At 36.8% G+C, this 23,217-nt stretch overlaps 1 protein-coding gene across 1 annotated transcript; it reads right to left on the bottom strand.

Moving 5' to 3' along the window:
• Positions 1-4,410: 4,410 nt before the first annotated feature.
• On the bottom strand, positions 4,411-19,684 carry LOC121386798. Its single transcript, XM_041517814.1, has 7 exons — positions 19,491-19,684; positions 18,067-18,181; positions 17,304-17,621; positions 14,565-14,683; positions 11,160-11,391; positions 6,463-6,574; positions 4,411-4,724 (listed from the first exon to the last, which is right to left on the bottom strand). Exons 2-7 carry the CDS (start codon positions 18,125-18,127, stop codon positions 4,616-4,618), a joined length of 951 nt encoding a protein of 316 aa, XP_041373748.1. The 5' UTR covers positions 18,128-18,181; positions 19,491-19,684; the 3' UTR covers positions 4,411-4,615.
• Positions 19,685-23,217: the final 3,533 nt, after the last annotated feature.

The raw sequence follows: 23,217 nt of genomic DNA, 5'->3' as shown, positions 1-23,217 counted from the left end.
AGCTAAATTGCACATACATTTTACACCCCCCAGTTGTATGCATATGTACACAAATAAACACTTTAATTATAAACTTGCTCCCTATTTAGCTAAATTTCACATCCATTTTGACCCTAAAAACCCCAGTCATACACATATGTACACAAATACACCTAAATTATAAATTATAAAGTTTCTCCCTATATAGCTGAATTTCACATACATTTTGACACACCCCCCCCCCCCCCCCCCCCCCCCCCCCCCCCCCCTGTTATATACATATGTACACAAACACTTTAATTATAAACTTGCTCCCTATTTAGTTGAATTTCACATACATTTCAACCACAAAAAACTCATGTTATTTAAACTTTCTGCCTCATGGCCTTTCTCAAAAAATGACATTTACAATCCCACTGGTCTACATGTAAGTTACATACATTTTGTTTTAGCAAAGCCATGTGGCCAATTTTTTTTTTTTAAATTATTGTTTATGTAACTAATCTACTTCCATGTAGAAAGATTAATTCAGTCATTAATCAGCCAGGTCACAAGACACTTTATTTTATTAGTCCCCTAACTAATCTACTTCCATGTAGAAAGATTAATTCAGTCATTAATCAGCCAGGTCACAAGACACTTTATTTTATTAGTCCCCTACCCAGAGACATATTAGAGTAACTGGCACCCCTAGGCCACTGATATTTTTGCCCCCACCCACACACCTGGCCTCTGCAGGAAATTTTCAGAGGGGAGCAAGACATGTTGGCACTTAATTTTAAAGCATAGGCATTGTTATTCATATACAGGCATACCAAAAGTAAGTGAACATTTGAGGAGGGGGTCTCATTGAGATTTTCTACGGGTGTTTAGAGACATCCCTTGGAAAGTTAAAGACAAGATATTCTTAAATGCATTTTCCTGCATTCTACAAGTAAAATTCATCATTACAGATACATGTACTGACAAATGCAACACTTTAAAAAATGAAATTTTTCATGATGTGTAACATTTGTATACAAGTGTATATGTTGAATATACAGTGAAATCTCTCAAGACCGGACCCTCTGTAAACTGGAATTCCCTCAAATTCTGACATCTTACAGAGTCCCTTTCTAAAAACAAGGACAGAACTTAACCTCTCTAAACCGGATCCCTCTTAAAAACGGGACATTTGTCTTGGTCCCAAGGGTGTCCGATTTGAAAGGGTTTCATTGTATAAGCAAAACAGTCCTGTACAAAATATTTGGATCAAATGAAATAACGACATACAATGAACAACTGTACGAGCCAGTCAAATAATTTGTTACAATTGCAAATATTGTGAATAACAAACTCTCAAATTATTACGAAGGACTTTGTATTGGAATGTAGCTGAACTCGTTTAGTATTATGGGGTGGGACGTAGCCCATTAGTAAACCACTGGCCTGATGCGCAGTCGGTCTAGGATCGATCCCCGTCAGTGGACCCATTGGGCTATTTCTCGTTCCATTCAGTGCTCCACAACTGGTGTAATAAAGGCTGTGGTACATGTATGTACTATCTTGTCTGTAGGATAATAATAATAATAATAATAATAAAATTCTTTATTTTCAGAGGGTAAACACATTCAGTACAAGGTGACTGGTCTCCCATGAGGCCCTCTCTAATCTATACATGATATTATACATACATACATTCAAAGAAACAACATCAACATACATGTAATATGTATAGCATGAGGAACAATAGCACATATTATGAATATATAAATAATATTTAAATCAATTTGTTAAGAAACTTGAGTCAGTGATAACTCAATACATCATAATTATTTTAACAAACACAAAATCAAGAACAAAGGTATATCTTAAAATTGATTATTATTTGAATAGTGCTTAAAATAACTGGATTTGAATGAGGTGAGGGATTGAGAATATTTTATCTTTGAAGGCAGTGTGTTCCACAGTTTAGCTCCCCTGCATGAAAAACTATGGCGATAAAATTCTGTTCTTGGTTTTAATTCATAAAGGTGATTATGTTGAGTTGACCTCAGATTTAAGGAGTGAATTTCTGAAGTTGTTTGAAACATTGTTTCTAGATATGATGGAGATAGTTTGTTGAGGACTTTGTAGACAAACTGGCAGGTTCTAAAGTCAATTCTCTCTTTGATTTTAAGCCATTTGAGAGAGCTAATTATTTCTGCAGTGGACATTTCTTTGCTTTTTTCAGTAATAAGTCTTGCAGCTTGATTTTGGATTTTTTGAAGTTTTCCTATAGAATGTTTTGAACAGGTTCCCCAAATTGTGGAGCAATAGTCTAAGTGAGGTAATATGTAAGAGCTGTAGAATATTAATCTGGTCTTTTGGTCAAGATATTTTCTGTTTTGTCGAAAAATGTATAATAAATAAGAAGATTTTTTAATAATGGCATTTATGTGGTTAGCCCATGTCAGTGTTGGGTCAATGTGTACACCAAGAAATTTTTCAGAAGTGGAACATTGCACTGGTATGTGATCTACATATACAGTCAATGCTGTTGAGGTTTCTGCAATCGAGGTCAGTTTTTTAGAAGAACCAATAAGCATGATTTTAGTTTTATTTAAGTTAAGAGACATCTTATTATGGTTGCACCAAAGACTCACCTCATTCAAATCTAACTGGACATGTTTTTCTAACAGAGATACTGCATATAAAAGATCCCTTGCTGCTAATCTTCCAAATAGCCCATTGTGAGGCAGCAACAGATTTCCTCTTTCATTATCAGTGTGGTCAACCGTATGTCCGACACTATATAACAAATTTTGAAAACATGCCATTCTAACATGCAATTTTCTGCTTTCTACAAGTAAAATTCATCATAGCCAATGCCAGTATGTTAAATACATGTATGTAAACCTATGATACTTTTAACTAATCAACAGGGGCGGGATGTATTCCAGTGGTAAAGCGTTCACTTGATGCGCGGTCAGTCTAGGATCGATCCCCGTCAGTAGACCCATTGGGCTATTTCTCGTTCCAGCCAGTGCTCCACAACTTTTTTTTTTGGCAATGCCTCGAGATCAACATATTGAGCTGACATTTTGTGTTACCTGTATCATGTTCCGTTACAGATTAGGTTTAACTTTCATGACGATTTACCAATTTTTCACAAAGTTATGGCCCTTGAACTTAGGAGAAATGAAAACATGTTGGACATCGTTCGAGCATGCCAATATTCCCAGTTCACAAAATATAACTTTCTGTTAAAAAGGAAATGACAAACAGTAAAATACTGAAACATAAAGGAATCAAAGTGAGTAATAATAAAAAACATAAACCCATCATAATGTACCGGTAATCTATAATCCGTTTGCGGCAAATGAATGAAGGAAGGAAATGTTTTATTTAACAACGCACTCGACACATTTTATTTATGGTTATATGGCATCAGACGTATGGTTAAGGACCACACAGATATTGAGAGAGGAAACCTGCTGTTGCCACTTTTCAATAGCAGCAAGGGATCTTTTATATGCACCATCCCACAGATAGGGTAGTACATACAATGGGCAGTCCTGGTGCACTGGCTGGAACGACTGACTGATCCCAGACTGACTGCGCATCGAGCGAGTGCTTTACCACGGGCAAAAATGTAGCGGGTTTCCATCCTTAGAATATATGTCAAAATTACCAAATGTTTGACATCCAATAGCCAATGATTAATAAATAAAATGTGCTCTAGTGGTGTCGTTAAACAAAACAAACTTCTTTTTTTTTCACCCCTGTATTTTAGAAATGAACTTTAATCTATACAATTTGGTAATAATTTATAAAGAAACCTTTTTATTTCCATAAATTGTTTTTACAAAATATGTTATAACAGTTGGTATGGATTTAAAAGTTAATAATATGTTTTCACCATTATACAATTTGTAGTTACATGCCAATTCATCGGTTCCCTTACAAGTACCTCTTAACAATGCCAGAAGTACATGTAACTACTGAACACTCTCTGAAGAGGTCAGAGCACATGTAAACCACTGCTAAAGCTGATGGGGAAAATGGCAGGTATGTGGCACAGATAGCCACAAGTAACAAGCACCTGTCGCGGTTGTGAGACAAGGTCTGGGATGTGGAGGTGGACAGCGACAGAAGTTGAAAGATAGGAGCTGCCAGATCGGGAGGAATTCAAAGGAGAGAAAGGAAAGGAAGGAAATGTTTTATTTAACGACGCACTCAACACATTTTATTTACGGTTATATGGCGTCAAACATATGTTTAAGGACCACACATATATTGTGAGAGGAAACCTGCTGTCGCCACTTCTTGGGCTACTCTTTTTCGATTGGCAGCAAGGGATCTTTTATATGCACCATCCCACAGACAGGATAGTACATACCGCAGCCTTTGTTACACCAGTTGTGGCTGGAACGAGAAATAGCCCAATGGATCCACTGAAGGGGATCGATCCTAGACTGACCGCACATCAAGCGAACGCTTTACCACTGGGCTACGTCCCACCCCTAGAAAGGAAAGGGACCAGTGGGATAAAAAAAAATATTAAACAAAAATTGACTTGCTGCATTATGAGCTTGTTTACTGATATGGTTTCATAGGAAAAGAGAAACAAGACCCTGTCAAATTGCAGTGTTTATCACCATTTCTACACCTGTATTCAGGTATTAGGTGGCATATATGAGAAAGCAGGGTTGTCAACTTGCTTTTGGTTTTCGACAGTTCTAGTAATTATTTTCATCCTATCTTCACGTTTCCGTAGTTTCTTCCTGTAAAGAAAGATAAAAATCTATGCTTTATTTACTGTGTGACATAAAATGGCCACATTTGTTTTAGTGTTTCCCAAAAGTTACACAACACAAAATAGCGTTATTTCTCTTGGTGTTATGATAACCACTTTAACAGTATGCCAAAGATTAGCATTGAAATAACAAATAAAGAGAATAAATGATTTATCGAGTGCTTAACTTATTATCTCAATATTTCAACTTGTAATGTCAAGCTCTCGGACCTGTTATCATGATTATATACCACTGAAGGTATGTACGCATTGACAAAAGATAAGTATAGCATCCGACAATATAATTTGAGACCTCAAGATAATAGGTTCAGCCCTCGACATCAATGTAAGTCAAGATCTCAATATAAGGCCCACTTTCCATTAACATCATCTGCACTTGGAAATGTGCATTTCATATCTACATTTTCCTAATTTGACGTCATCAAAGTACTTTTAAGCCACAAGTGAACATCGATCGACCTTGTTTGTTTTTCTGCGCATGCTGAATGCACACTTGACTTGTTATCTCGAGCTCTTGACTTATTATCTCAACTGCTCAACTTATTAACTTGAGCAATTGACTTATTATCTTAAGCACTCGACTTATTATCTCAAGTGTCTTGACTTATATTACCTCGAGCATTTGACTGATTATCCTGAATGCTCAACTTGTTATGTTAAAACTCTTGACTTATTATTGAGTGCTCGATTTGTTATCTCAAATGCTTGACTTGTTATCTCAAGTGCTCAACTTATTATTCTTAGTGCTCAACTTATTATTCTTAGTGCTCAACTTATTATTCTTAGTGCTCAAGTTATTATTTTGAGTGTTCAATTTATTATCTCCAGCACTCGACTTATTATCTTGAGCTCTCAACTTCTGCATCAGTACTGTATAGCCAAAAACGAGAATTGCAAAAGAAAAAGACATACATGTTGAGTGCTTAAAATTGACATTATACATTGATAGCTTGAGATAATAAATTGAGTGCACAATTTAGATAATAAGCTACATTTTTCCTAATGCAGAAAAGGATCTTTTATATGCACTTTCCCACAGATTGGAAAGCACATATATACCATGCATCGCGATTCACTGTGCCAGTTTTAAAAATAGCTACACGATTTTAAAACATTAAACAGTATAGTTGCTAATTGATGATGATCATAGAGCTTGGTGCATGTACAGACATTTCTTGGTGCATGTACAGACATTTATTGGTGCATGAACAGACATTAATTCCTTTCGGTTTCCACACTAATACTGATGCATAGCTCCTATACTCTGACTTCAGTGGACTTGGTTTGAGTTTAGAGTTTTCCTTCTCCTAGGAGAGTTTCCTTACTAGAATTCTGAGCCTCTCCAGCCCAGTTTTGATTTTGGAGTTTGCTTCTCCTAGACAATTGTCTTTCGTGAATCGCATCCTCTGGCTGTTCGGTCCATATTAGTCTAGTCTCTACCCTTTGACCAGTCCAGCTTGGGTGACCCTACCAGGAGCTGATGCTCCAGCTGGCATAGCTCTCCAAGTCATTGAGACATGCAAGCTACCTCACCACGTCAAGGAATGGACCATGAGATAGGCTAATTAAATTTCAACTGACTAAAAATATCGCTAATCAAATTTTTGAATACAAAAATTTACCGTTCCCTGTAAATACCCCTCCAACCCAGCCTGGACACAAATCAACTCGCAAAGAGATAAATTTCTTACGAGTTCTATAATTACCTCTTGTAGATTATCCAACCAAAAGGAATAGCAACAAACAGGAAGAGAGCGACCACAGTTCCCGTCACACTACCTAGCATCAGGTCAGTCACGGGCACCACATTAGTAGGTTCTGAAAATACAGAAAACTGTCAGTTAACAGAGCAATTACAGTCACCACTTTAACACCTCCATGACCAGACATAGGCTATGAACGGTCAGTTAACAGAGCAATTACAGTAACCGCTATAACATCTCCATGACCAGACATAGGCTATGAATGGTCAGTTAACAGAACAATTAGTCGGTTAACAGAGCAATTACAGTAACCACTATAACATCTCCATGACCAGACATAGGCTATGAACGGTCAGTTAACAGAGCAATTACAGTAACCGCTATAACACCTCCATGACCAGACACACGCTATGAATGACCAGACATACGCTATGAACGACCAGACATACGCTATGAACGACCTGACATATTATAGGAACGGTCAGACATATAGGAACGGTCAGACATACACTATGAACGGTTAGACATACGCTATGAATGACCATACATACACTATGAACGACCAGACATGCTATGAATGACCAGACATACGCTATGAACGACCAGGCACAAGCTATGAACGACCAGACATACGCTATGAACAGTTAGACATACGCTATGAACGACCAGACATATGCTATGAACGACCAGACATATACGCTATGAACAACCAGACATACGCTATGAATGACCAGACATACGCTATGAACAGTCAGACATATGCTATGAACAGTCAGACATACGCTATGAACGGCCAGACGTACACTATGAACGACCAGACATACGCTATGAACAGTCAGACATACACTATGAATGACCAGACATACGCTATGAACAGTCAAACATACGCTGTGAACGAGCAGACATACGCTATGAACAGTCAGACATACGCTATGAATGACCAGACATATGCTATGAACAACCAGACATGCTATGAACGGTTATACATACGCTATGAACGACCAGACATACACTATGAACGGTTAGACATACGCTATGAACGACCAGACATACATACACTATGAACGACCAGACATGCGCTATGAATGGTTAGACATACACTATGAATGACCAGACATACACTATGAACAGTCAGACATACGCTATGAACGACCAGACATACGCTATGAACAGTCAGACATATGCTATGAACGACCAGACATATGCTATGAACAGTCAGACATACACTATGAACGACCAGACATACGCTATGAACAGTCAGACATACACTATGAACGACCAGACATACGCTATGAATGGTTAGACATACACAATGAATGACCAAACATACACTATGAATGACCAGACATATGCTATGAACGGTCAGTTAGTAGAGCAATCACAATCACTGCTATAAACTACAAATTCCATTTGTCCATAATCTGTATACATACGGGCGGGACATACAAATGTAGCTCTGTGGTACAGCGCTCGCCTGATACGTGGTCGAACTACGATCGATTCCCAGTTAATTAATTAGGCTATTTCTCGTTTCAGCCAGTGCTCCACAACTGATGTAACAAAGGCTGTGGTATAAAAAAGATCCATCGCTGCTAATCGAAAAGAGTAGCCCATGCGGGTTTCCTCTCTCAGTATCTGTGTTGTTCTTAACCATATGTCTGATGCCATATAACCGTAAATAAAATGTGTTGAGTGCGTCATTAAATAAAACATTCCTTCCTTCCACTAGAGCCCATTGATTTATTCATCATTGGATGTCAAATATTTAGTAATTTTTATCCATTAGTAACAATTATAGGGCTCTTTTCATGTACATATATGCACCATCCCACAGACAGGATAGTACATACCACAACCTTTGATATACCAGTTGTGGAGCACTGGATTGAACAAGAAATAGACTTTACCACTGAGCTATGTTCCGCCCCTTGTGCATCGAGATAATCATGAATGTATATGTTATAAATGTAAATTGTATACATGATTAGTATCGTTACTTACAACTATAGTATAGATCTATGGCATGTGTATATCATTGTTTTATGCGCTTATATTCACATATGTTAAAGGTTTTATTTAATGACACCACTAGAGCACATTGATTAATTAATCACCAGCTATTAGATATCAAACATTTGGTAATTCTGAGATGTAGTCATCAGAGTAAACCCGCTACATTTTTTCATTAGCAGCAAGGGATCTTTTATATGCACTTTCTCACAGACAGGAAGGCACATACCACGACCTTTGACCAGTTGTGGTGCATTGGTTGGAACGAGAAAAAAACCAATCAGTTGAATGGATCTATCGAGGTGGTTCAATCCTGCGACGCAAGTACCTCAAGTGAGCACTCAACCGACTGAGCTCACATACAGACCTGTCAACCCTCCCGGATTCCGCGGGAGTCTCCCGGTATTTGATCAAATCTCCTTTAACCTGTGCTGGAGACAGTTTCTCCTGTTAAATGACATTTTTGTAAGCATAAAAAAAAAAATCGATCCTCTTTTGTCAAAATAACACAAGGGAAGTAACTCTACCTTTTTTTTCTCATTCAGAAAATGTCGACTACTTTCGGTTTCTGAGAATGTAACAGGCCGAATTGTCCCGACTGTTTAACCTTTGCCGAAGTGAGAATTTTGGGATAGCCTATTTATATTGTTAAAAAAACACATGGCGTTTATAAAATGACGTGTTATTATAATGTTTGTTGTCATCGTAATGGCTACGAAGCGTGTTGCCGCTAATTCAACAGGCTGTGTATTGACATTCAGTGTTGCATAAAAACAACAACAACTATCCAATTTAGTTCTAATAACACCTCTGAATTGTAAAATGTCTTCCCACTGGATTACATAATGCAACTATGACGAATCTGAACTGCCAGACTCCGAGTTGACAGCGATACACACGATGCATGTTAAAATCACATGTCACAGCAAGACAACGAAAAGACCAATTAGCTGTATAAACATACTTGTGTCAGTTAATTTTGTATGTTTGTGCAGTAAAATGTTGGTTATAAGGGTACTCTTCAAGAAATTATTTTTGTACAATTAAAAAATGTTGTGTTTGACATTGACATAAAGTTACTCACGGAAATGGGTATAATTCCGGTATATTTCATACGATGTCCGTAATGAGGTTTTACTTATGATTAATGAAAATACAATGTTTATTGCATCATTATAATGATTTTAAATAAGTACCACGCCACCGTTCCTCATTATAGTAAAAACTGAATATTAATTTATAAGATTTATATAAATTTGTCTTTGGTACTTAGGTACACGAACCACAAATGATAATGTAACGCAACCTGTAAGGCTGTAAGTGTAATACCGTAAATGTACTAATTAAATTTTTTATTTCCTGTTCATGTTCTTAACATTTTTGGATAAAATATTATTATTTTTTAAAATATGTATTAAATCATAATAATATTTAAACTTTAAAAAATTTTTATTAAAAAAAAGTTTTGTTTTTTTTGTTTGTTTTTTAATGCCAAGATCTAAGGTTAAGAAGTATATATGACATTATATAGTATTCATATAATTTACTGTAATAATGTTTTTTTTAAATCTTGCAATTTTGGGTTAAATTGTGTGAATTTAAGAAATCTCCTGCTTTTTGACAAAATCTCCTGCTTTTTCAACACACACCTCCTGCTTTCTCTTGACTAAAGGTTGACAGGTCTGCACATATGGTACTAACATGCTCCAAAATTAAGTCACCTATATTTGATCACCATTCTTCTGTTTAGCTAAGTATAAAAATTTCCATTTTCAACGTAAAATTATTTGCAAAGTCGTCTAAAAATGGTTGTCCATATCGGATCCCTGATATGAACAAAGAATGCGGGAATTATGACTGTGCTATGTACATGTAGACTTACCCATGGGCATACAAGGTGGCACTTAACTGGGGTAGGGTGAGTCTGATTTATTGATGTTTTGCTTATAAAATATGAACCTATTTAATACCAAGCTTTGCAATGTTATCTCCATGTTACTGTGACGCATCTAAAATACAATTAAAATTAAACAAACATGGAGAGTCGAATGCAGTAGATGTTAATCCTCCAGTTAATGGCTTTAGATCAAATGTCCAGTAATGTCCTGTAGCCCGAGTGCATGAAACATTAATCTGTAACCGTTTGAATAAAACAGCTTTTAGCCACTCGATATACCGCTCAGCAGATTCATAAACATCTCATTGTGTTTTTGTTAATTTTGTTGAAAATAGCTTTCATACAGAACTTCAACACCAGCAAGCTCAGAAGACTGCAAAAATAAGTAAACAAAGAAAGAAAGAAAGAAATCTTTTATTTAACAATGCACTAAACACATTTTATTTACGGTTATATGGCGTTGGACATATGGTTAAGGACCACACAGATATTGAGAGAGGAAACCCGCTGTCGCCACTTCATGGGCTACTCTTTTCGATTAGCAGCAAGGGATCTTTTATATGCACCATCCCACAGACAGGGTAGTACATGCCACAGCCTTTGATATACCAGTTGTGGTGCACTGGCTAGAACGAGAAATAGCCCAATGGGTTCATGGATGGGGTTCGATCCCAACCCAACTGTGCATCGAGTGAGCGCTTTACCACTGGGCTACATCCCCCCTACCCCACCCCCATATTTAAAGAAAAATGCTGAAAATATCTGGTGGCCCTTAATTGTGTAGAGTACCAACCTGTGAAAAACATTGTTGAGCTGACAATGTCTATTGGAGTGGAACTGCCCATCAATGAGGGATGGGTAATTGATACATGCAGAGACACTCCTCTGTTGAAAAACTCTTCTGGCACGAAGTCGATTTTCAAAATGCAAGTTGCTTGTTGATCTCCTGCGTTACAGGATGCTGTAGTGTTGTTTATATGTGTTTGACCACTTGGTATCATTCTTTTCTCAGACATACCTTGCATCTGCAAAGGAATGGTAAAAAATTGTTGAATAAAAAATAATATACAGTAGAATCTCATTGGGTCAAACTAGGGAGGGTCGAATACACTGCAACACAGCGATATATTCCAATTTAATTTTTTAAACTAACTCTACAGATCCCATACATGAAAGTAAGGAAGGGTCGAATACACCGCAATGCTCGAACCAAAAATTAGGTCCCGAGTTAAACTTACACGATGTTAACCGAATGGTTAGGTTGAAATAACCGATGGGTCGAACACTTTCTTGAGCACCGACGGTGTTCAAGCCAACGGGATTCAACTGTATGTATCATGTCATGTCATGTCATATGGTTTTACGTGCACATTCAGAACAAGCTGTTGTAGTGCATGACAGGAAAGGTGGGAGGAGGGGAGAGGAGGGACCGCCTGCACTGGCAGGTGCCAGGGAGCACCAGCAGCCCGATCAAATCGTTAGCAGGCGGGTTGGGGTGGTGGTGGTACTATGGAATTTGAATGGAGAAGTTAGAAAAGGGTGCGCAATTATGAATGAGGGAATTTGGCGCAATTTTGAACGGTCGGTCGAAAGGTAAATGGCCGAGCTAATATAGGTTTTGATATTAGTGAATCGAGAGTAGCTCGTTAATTTTAGACCTTTACGATGCTGTGGTGTCTCCCTAGGTTGCCCATAGGGCCCTTATATCTATGTCTGACACCATACAACCTTAAATAAAATGTATTGAGTGTGACTGAACATCAGGCAAGTGCTTTAAATTACCGTCCAGTCCCTACATCCCGTATATGTCCAGGTAAGTTAAAGGTACATACCATATACATGTATATCCAATTATATTAATGTACATACTGTATATATCCAGGTAAATTAGTGTATATACCAAATATGTCCAGGTAAATGAATGTACATATGTATATATCCAGGTAAATTAATGTACATACTGTATATGTCCAGGTAACTTTATGAACATACTGTATATATCCAGGTAAACTAATCCTATATATCCAGGTAAACTAATCCTATATATCCAGGTAAATTAATGAACATACCATATGTCAAGGTAAATTAATGAAAATACACTATATATGCAGGTAAATTAATAAACATACCATACAATGTATATATCTGGGTAAATAAAAAAACATACCATATATGTCCAGGTAAATTTATGAACATACCTTACCGTATATGTATTTATATCCAGGTAAATTAATGAACATACCTTACCGTATATGTATTTATATCCAGGTAAATTAATGAACATACCTTACCGTATATGTATTTATATCCAGGTAAATTTATGAACATACCTTACTGTATATGTATTTATATCCAGGTAAATTTATGAACATACCGTATATGTATTTATATCCAGGTATGTCCAAGTGAATTAATGCACATACTATTCATGTCCAGGTAAATTGATGAACATACTATATATGCCCAAGGAAATTAAGGTACTGTATACACACTGTTAATCAGAGTTGGCTATGGGTCAGCAAAATATTTTGCCAAATTATCTAGCAAACTTCAAAAATCAATTATTTCATGAAATTATTTAAATTTGCCAACTGATTTTGAAATTCGCAAGTTGGCGAATTTGGCTAGTGCCAGAGCTAGCCCTATGTATATGTCCAGGTAAACTAATGAACATATCGTATATGTCCAGGTAAACTAATGAACATATCGTATATGTCTAGGTAAACTAATGAACATATCGTATATGTCTAGGTAAACTAATGAACATATCGTGTATGTCCAGGTAAACTAATGAACATATGATATATCATGCCGCGGTAAATGAATGAACACACCATATATCATGCCACGGTAAATGCATGAACATACCATATATCATGCAATGGTAAATGAATGAACATACCATATATCATGCAATGGTAAATGCATGAACATACCATCTATCATGCAACGGTAAATGCATGAACATACCATCTATCATGTAATGGTAAATGAATGAACATACTATGTATCATGTAATGGTAAATGAATGAACATACTATGTATCATGTAATGGTAAATGAATGAACATACCATCTATCATGTAACGGTAAATGCATGAACACCACTATGTATCATGTAATGGTAAATGAATGAACATACTATGTATCATGTAACGGTAAATGCATGAACATACCATGTATCATGCAACGGTAAATGAATGAACATACCATCTATCATGCCACGGTAAATGAATGAACATACCATGTATCATGCCACGGTAAATGCATGAACATACCATATATCATGCAACGGTAAATGAATGAACATACCATATATCATGCAACGGTAAATGAATGAACATACCATATATCATGCAACGGTAAATGCATGAACATACCATATATCATGCCACGGTAAATGCATGAACATACCATATATCATGCAACGGTAAATGAATGAACATACCATATATCATGCAACGGTAAATGCATGAACATACCATATATCATGTAACGGTAAATGCATGAACATACCATATATCATGCAACGGTAAATGAATGAACATACCATATATCATGTAACGGTAAATGCATGAACATACCATATATCATGCAACGGTAAATGAATGAACATACCATATATGATGTAACGGTAAATGCATGAACATACCATATATCATGCCACGGTAAATGCATGAACATACCATATATCATGCAACGGTAAATGAATGAACATACCATATATCATGCAACGGTAAATGAATGAACATACCATATATCATGCAACGGTAAATGCATGAACATACCATATACCATGTAACGGTAAATGCATGAACACCACTATGTATAAAACGATCACTTAATTAACATAAGTGGGGCGAGACGTAGCCCAGTGGTACAGCGCTTGCTTGATGCGTGGTCGATGTGGGATCGATCCCCGTCGGTGGGCCCATTGGGCTATTTCTCGTTCCAGCCAGTGCACGACTGGTATATCAATGGCCGTGGTATGTACTACCCTGTCTGTGGGATGGTGCATATAAAAGATCCCTTGCTGCTAATCGAAAAGAGTAGCCCATGAAGTGGTGACAGTGGGTTTCCTCTCTCAATATCTGTGTGGTCCTGAACCATATGTCTCACGCCATATAACCGTAAATACAATGTGTTGAGTGTGTCGTTAAATAAAACATTTCTTTCTTTCTTTCTTTTAATGAACATACCATATATGTCCAGGTACAAGTTGGCAGTTGGTAAGTACAGATTCCAGTCACGGACACATTGAATGGTATAGTAACTTTCTCTAGTGAGGTCATATCTTCATGGCTGACAGCATATTTAGCTGGAAGAGAAAACATCTAAACAGTTAAATGAACAAAAACAAACTAGAGGGCTTCCTTACACGTACCATTGATTGTTCACTCTCTGGATACTAACCTGAAAATTTGGCACAAACTTGGCTCAGGATCTACTGTTTGAAAATCCACACAGACCCAGTTCTGGTCTCGCTCAGAAATCTAATGTACTTTTGTCAAATAATTTTATTTTTGTGATATACCGAACACCATTGCCAATTTTAATTCAAACAGTATAATGCAATGCAATACACTATAATAAAATGTGCTTCTGACAAAAAGAAATGTTTGGGTATGGTACTATGGAATTGAATGCCCCTCCCCCCTCCCAATCAAGAATATGGGTTAAGTTTTGGGTTAGGGTTAAGTAATTACAGTAATGATAAGAGTAATTAATTTGGTCAAAAAGTTAACTTAAAAAAAAAAAATCTGCAAAAATATTTGGCACCATATCCGTTTTACACTTTGACTGAAACCCTGATAATAATATAATACAATTTATAATACAATACAATACAATATAATATGCAAGGCCTTGTTAACAGTTTCTGATCATTTCTCATATTTTGATCTGCATTGCCATCAGCCTTCTATGTACTTAGCCGATGCCACACTTTGCGAGCGTCTTTTTATTGCTCAAGTCCATTCGACTACCGTACATGCACTGTGTGAACAAAGATGAATTCCAGAAATACAACCTCCATGTTCGCTGCCATCTTCGACTTAACAAAAAAGTGGTGTTTATATTGAACCATGCTTCCTATTGACCTGATAACCCCTATCTGATAATTCAATGTGTTATCATGTCACTAGGAAATGAGTTGTGAGGTTTGCTAAATTTTCAGGTAGGTAGTTTTCACATTTTTCAAACATCCCTTTACAACAATAATTGCTGAATGGCATAAATAAATATAATAACATTTACACTTCCTGTAATGTAAAATTACCTCTTATTTTGCAATTCTCCATTATTCGCTCCCATTCGGAACTAGCCAGCGTTTTTAGTTAAACATTTTGAAACAAAAAAGCAAGTAGCTTCCTGCAAAGAATGTTTACTAGCTAGCAGCCAGTGATGTAGATCTTCAGGTCACACATAAACTTGAGTTTATTTTCACAGAAAAAGGTACCAAAATTGTAATGTTGTGACACAAAAGACTTTGAAATATAATCAAAGTATTTTATTTAAAATTTGGAAAAACATAACTTTTAGGCTGGCCATGCCATTCCCAAGATACTTTCAGACACCTGCTATTGTCAGACTTCCGGTAGTAGTTTCTACACAATAAAACTAATAGATTCTATACCGCTTTTGACTGAAACATATTACAAAAATATAAGTTGAAAGGGGTTGCATGATAAAAAAAAAATCACGTTACTACGTTTTGATATCGTGGTTATTTGGCTCGGTTTGATAACTGTAACAGGCTCGCTGTTAATAAATCAATGTGCTCTAGAGGTGTCGTTAAACAAAACAAACTTTCTAATTATATTGCTTCAGTGATTATTTAATGTGTGCTATTCAAGACTTCTTTGTGTCAATATTTGATATCCAACAGCCGATGATTAATTAATCAATCTGCTCTAGTGGTGTCGTTAAACAAAACAAATGGGTTTTTTTGTGTGTCAATATGTGCAAGTTTTACTCAAGATCTTTTCCATGTAATGAGGGCGTGGGATTTAGCTCGCTTGAGGTGCTTACATCGCAGGATCGAACCACCTTGGTGGATCCATTCAAATGTTCCAACCAGTGCACCACAACTGGTCAAAGACCATGGTATGTGCTTTTCTGTCTATGGGAAAGTGTAAATAAAAGATTCCTTGCTGCATTAAGAAAAATGCAGCAGCTAGGTTTCCTCTGATTTTTCTCTCGTTCCAGCCAGTGTACCATGACTGGTATATCAAATGCTGTGGTATGTACTACCCTGTCTGTGGGATGGTGCATATAAAAGACCTCTTCCTGCTAATCGAAAAGAGTATCCCATTAAGTGGCGACAGCGGGTTTCCTCTCTCATTATCTGTATGGTTCTTAACCATATGTTTGATGCCATATAACCATAACTAAAATGTGTTGAGTGCGTCGTTAAATAAAAAAAAGAAGAAGAAAAAAGTGCCATCAGTGATACTCCCAACCCATGGCAATTTATTTCTCACTGACGGCAATGCTTTTGTTAAGTTCGAGCCCTGTGCTATACTTACCTAATATACCGGCCTTGGTGGCGTCATGGTTAGGCCATCGGTCTACAGGCTGGTAGGTACTGGGTTCGGATCCCAATCGATTCATGGGATTTTTAATCCAGATACCGACTCCAAACCTTGAATGAGTGCTCCGCATGGCTCAATGGGTAGGTGTAAACCACTTGCACCGACCAGTGATCCATAACTGGTTCAACAAAGGCCATGGTTTGTGCTATCCTGCCTGTGGGAAGCGCAAATAAAAGACCCTTGCTGCCTGTCGTAAAAGAGTAGCCTATGTGGCAACAGCGGGTTTCCTCTAAAAAACAGTGTCAGAATGACCATATATTTGACGTCCAATAACCGATGATAAGATAAAAAATGCTCTAGTGGCGTTGTTAAATAAAACAAACTTTACTCTATTTTTTTACTTACCTGATAAACTAATGATACACGGGATGGGCGATACAGGGGGGCTGCTATCAATGCACGTCCACGCTGTGTTATCTTTTCCTTCATTAAAACTGTGAATCAGCATTGTCATAGACTGTGAAGAATGTCCAAGATGGCTGTACGCGGGATCGTGCGTAAAACAATCGGCAAAAGCAGAATTACACTGCACTTTCGATTCGGCATTTCTCGAGAAACTGACTTTGGTGTCAACTGTTCCACTCACGAGAACGCACGTCAAATTCAGCGGCACTCCATCAAACCAGTTTGTAACACACGGCATTATTTCAAGAACGGCTCCACCTAAAAGTACACAGCAAACATTCCCAATCAAATATAAATAATTCCCATTTTTTATTATCATATATATATATATATAAAGACATATTTTGAAAGCATTACGTAACACTTAACAAACACCACTTCCATTCCCCCATAACGTTTCATAATGCAAAATACAGTGGTGTAGGGAAGGGGCACAGGGACCATGGCCCCCCTTATCAAACTTTTTTTTTAAACTATTAAATTTTATAACATCATACATGTATGCATATTTACACATAGTGTGGGTTGCCCTCCCTCACACCAATATAGGTTGGCCCCACAATGTAAAATCCTGGCTATGCCAGTGGCAAAATAGATATATTGATTTGAATAAATAAATACAAGTATATATACATGTGTAGTAGGTACTGGTACTCTTTTAAATTCTAAGGAGTTTTTGAAATGAAAGTGTAAATTAACTAACCTTCCACATATTGCAGGTAAATAAAAAACACCATCACTATGTCCAGGCAAGTCCTATACATTGTCACTAACAGCTAGTACTTCACTTTTTCACTTTTCATGGCAAAATAATAATCCTGAAAATTTATTAAATACATGATCAGCCATTTAATTTTTGTGTTTCAATTCCCATGACAAAGGGAAAGTGCCAGTCGCAATGTCATATCTATATAATATACATACTGATTCCTGAACTCCACTAAAAACACACTAGTCAGCCAATTTCCAGTTGTTATTGCTGTTGCATGTGTGAGGTTGCTATAAAACAGTTAGAGAAACAAGGACTGGGATGTGAAGGTGGACAGTGAACGAAGTTGAAAGATAGGAGTTGCCAGATTAGGCAGAAATGAGATGGAATTCAAAGGAGAGAAAGGAAAGGAGACAGCAGGATACAAAAAAAGAAAGAAAAAAAAAGAAAAGAACCACCCCACCCCCCCAAAAAAAAAGCAACAACCCAAACCCCACAACTTTTTTTTATCTCCTAAGTTCAAGGGACAAAACTCTGTGAAAAATGGGTAAATTGCTATAAACTTGATTGTAAAAGTACATGTATGATAAACCTATATACTAAATTTCATCTCAATATCTTCATTCATTGTTTTAAAAAAAAAGTCAGAAAAACTCATTTTCAAGAGACATAACTGTGAAAATTAAATTCTCATGAAAGTCAAACTTGATCTGCAACAACATGATAAAGCTAGACACAAAATAATAATATCTTGAGGCATTGCAAGAAACAAGTCTGGAAAATACATTTTGTATCTTTGAAGTTCAAGGGCCGTAACTCATCACAAATGGGTACATCGCCAATGAATGTCAAACTTGATCTGCAACAGAACATGATAAAGCTAGACACAAAATTTGAGATGAATGATGTCTTCTTAACTGTCAAAAATGGGTAAATCACCAATGAATGTCAAACTTGATCTGTAAGTGTAAGTTAACAATATATGATAAAGCTATGCATTGACAAAACAAAAACAGAAGAAAAAAAAAACGAAAAATAAATCTTCATATCTCCTAAGTTCAAGAGCCATAACTCTGTCAGAAATTAGTAAATCGGCATGAAACTCAAACCATCTGTAACAAAACATGGTAAAGCTTAGCCCGAGTACTCTGACTGTAAGAGAGCTAGACGGACATTTAGACAAATACGCTCTCATTACAGTTAGAGACCAAGCTATGTCCAAATGTCCGTCTAGCTCACAGTCAGAGTATTCGGGCTAGGTAAAGCTGTACACAAAATTCCAGCTCAATATCTCGAGGTATTATTGGGGGGGGGGGGGGGGGATATGGAAAACTATATGTGGGACAGACAGACATACAGACAGACAGAACCTATAACCCCTTCCGTTGAACCTAAAGGGGACTAATAAGATTACTCACTTTCAACATGGCAGGCCCGGGAGAAAGGAAGATACGTCATGTGTAGTAGTTCCATACGTCATCACTTCCCGCGATCGACACCGGATATTGCTACTATCGTTGCGACGAATGAATGAATTAATTAATTATGAATGAATGAAATAATTTTTAATGACACCCCAGCACGAAAAAAACATCGGCTACTGTAACGTTAAGACCCCCAATCCACCCACCCCATAGAATTACGTAACGCTTATCAATGTTACGCTCACCTCGCTATAGCGCTTCCCCTGTAATTATATGACGTATAATTAAATGTTAACTAGTGGATTGTAGTAAAAAAAAAAAACTGCTAATAAAAAAATATAATTAATATATGTTTTTACTTATTTATATTTGTTTTGGTAATAAATACTAGATAGAAAATCATCTGTTAAAGAATAAAATAGCAATGATTGACTGCAAATGAGACAATAGATTTGAAAACGTTACGTTACCTCCCTCTCCCATAACATTTCATAACACATTCCATAGTATTTATGCTACTCTGAGTCTCACCCCTTTAAACGGCCCACTTAAATTACGGCGGTACACGGCCAATTACTATACACGCTATGTCCCACATCGTGTGACATTCTTCATGATTCTTGCATGAAAATTATTTACTATAGATTTAGTACTCGATAACTGTCCCTGTCCCGAGTCAGACCCCAGATCCTATCTTTGTGGTTAACCTTAGTGGTATATGGACACGTTAAACCAGTTACTAAGCTAAGCTAAGCTCAAGTATCAGTTATAACTTTAATTTTAAATTGTACAGTGATTGTTTTGTTAACTGTTTGTTGTTGTTGTTGTTGTTTTTATTTGTGCTGCAACGATAAACCGGTATGCCATGTTTCATCATCTGAGCATCGTAATGAATGAATGTCTAACGACACCCCAACACAAAAAATACATCGGCTATTGGGTGTCAAACAATGGGGAAAATGCATTAAAGGAATGCTTAAGCAAGGCTTTTGGACTGGTATGCATATTCAACAATATATAATGCACAATATTGCTTAATATCATCAAGTATAATCGTATAGTTAACTAATAAAACGGTTAAATGTGACGGCTATTATATATAAAGGGCGCAGCCATTTTGTACCATCCCAGTGAATACGCCCTCTGGCGAGCCGGTGGTTACGTAATACTTAACGTGCCACGTCAGGAATTAGTCTTAGAACTGAAGAAACAAAACGTACCTAATTTTTGCGGATGCATCGCAATGTTATGTAATAATATCCATCCCAGTAAGCCAGCAATAAGTATACATTATTCTTCAATACAAAATAAACCACCATTGTCAAAGTGTCGAAGTAATTGTATTATATTTCGTCCATTCATTAACCTACGTACTGAAATGATAATCGGAGTGTTTTCTTAGTTAATTGGTATTTTCTTTCCGTGGCCTGTACCTGTGATTCCTGATTGGCAGGTGTATATTTGTACGGTCCCCAGACACTGGACGGTCACCAGTCAAGATGGCTAGACATAAAACAAATACGTGCCTAGTTTATGAAGATCACAGGATATTATGGGATAACCCCGCGGCCACCCCCATAATCGTAATGGACATTATCAGCCGTTCCTGCTTTATTACTGTAAATAATTATGTAAAACCCTTGATTAAGTAGACTTTCCCCATCTAAAATCACAAAACCGACCAATTACGTAGTTCCATAAAAAAGAAAATTATCACTTGGGTATCGTGAGTGGTCGTTTTTGCTCCAACGTACCCTACCAATAGGCCTAATAATATGCATTTTTCTTTGGACTTTTTAAGAGAGAAAAAATACTATAACCCCATTTCGCTCTATTAATGCAAATTGAAATAAATTTAGTTAAATAGTTTATTATATTATCAAGTCATTTATGTTGTTTTAGAAGTCAGGTTGATAAAAGCGAAGCGCCTTGTCGTAAATAACTGCCTTTGTTTACACTGTGCACACACAGGAGTTGGTCGGAACCGACGTCACTACGCCCCAAGCTAGAATTCCGAACGCCTCGAAAAGAAAAGAAAATGGCTTCCCGTAGTTAGTAGGAATAATAACGTTTTTTTAAAATTATTAACTCTAAATTTACGTGTTTTTAATTCGTTAAAGTGTCGGTATGTGTTGGTGGTCCGGGTATGCATCTTTTCAACACATAAGGCTCATGTTTGAGTTTACTCTCCCTTTAACTGATGATCAACATCAATATAAAATTTAAAAACTGTAGAGTTGTGCAAAGTATAAATATCACAAGCATGTTAAAATGTCGTGTATATGAATATCACAGATAAATATATTAAAATTTCGAATAAAAGTCTATGTGTCGTAGACATTTCAAAATAAGTTGTGGGTGAAATCGAAATGATTCCATCACATTTTGTCTTCCAAATATATATATCTTTTCGCGTTTGTTGGAAATGATTATACACTCCAACAAAATATGGTTAAACGTCAGTGTACATTAAGAAACCAAATCTAGCTATCGCATCACCATAACTGAACCATGATGGAGTAAAATCCATGTCAACCCTCTTGGCAATATTAGCTTTTGAATTATGGACCATTGCCATAATTCAATTATTTTTACGAAATATCATTAGTAAGAAGAGTATCGTGGCTAAATAAATGGTTGAATAAAGTACATTTAGGGACAAATCAAATTTATACTTGTTTAGGTAATACTTTGTTAGGCCATTTAATAGGTCAGTGGTCTGTGACAGTATGCCTTTAACAGTGTTCACACTGCGGTGGAAGATCCTTCTTCTGAATAAATGAATGGGTCAGGTACGTATGACCGATGCGAGCACGACACAAGACGATTGCATCCTTCCTCAATCTAATTAAAATTAGCTCCACTATTACATGTGGATCTAACAGCAGCCCATTGGAGCTCATGTCCAGTTGACCTTTCATTCGACTAATCAAAACCTTACTTGCAAAATCATGCCAGTGATTTAAAAAGAATTTGAAAACATTCGGGATTATGCCGAGGGTATACGAAATGATTCGGGTGAATTACGAAGTATGCCGGAAACTAATTTCAATATAAAATGTTATATAAAATTCGTTTCAAGACGAAAAAAAAAAAACGTAATGGTATAGCCATAACATCTGTTTATACTAGTATACAATCCAGAGTTTATTACTGTACTCCCCCCCCCCCCTGTTTTTTTAATGTTGAAATAGACCAACAAGTTCGCCTATTACATAAATAGTCTCGCCCGATATTTTTAGAATTTGTATGCTCCCGAATAACGCTATAAACGGCGAAGTATAATTGGTCGATATTTGAATTGTAATTTATACATGAAATGTCACCTAGACACGGGAGTCCATGCAGTGCTGTTAGATCTACCAGGGTAGACCCAGTAGAGCTAATTTTAATCAGATTGCACCCTTCCTGCACCACCCAGAGGAGGACTGCCACTCCCAGGACTGGCTTGACAGAATGAAGCTTGTTCACAATCGCACCGTAACTGAGGATTGTATGCTGTCTATGAGTCGTGTGGCAAACATAAAAGGTCGGTGATGGGGGCAAAAGAGACAAAATACCCCGAAATGTATGGAATGTTTGGAAACTAATTAGGACCAAATATGATTGATAATATAAAACACAATTTGAGTGAACACATAAATAGATCACAATGACATTGTTTGATATAAAATAAATACAAGACGCCTTGGACAACATAAAACAACACCTATAATTGTTT

The sequence above is a fragment of the Gigantopelta aegis genome, chromosome 12 (genome assembly GCF_016097555.1).
Source record: "Gigantopelta aegis isolate Gae_Host chromosome 12, Gae_host_genome, whole genome shotgun sequence".
In the NCBI taxonomy this organism is placed as follows: domain Eukaryota; kingdom Metazoa; phylum Mollusca; class Gastropoda; order Neomphalida; family Peltospiridae; genus Gigantopelta; species Gigantopelta aegis.
The sequence above is the reverse complement of the archived record's forward strand: the minus strand, read 5'-3'. Positions and strand labels throughout refer to the sequence as shown.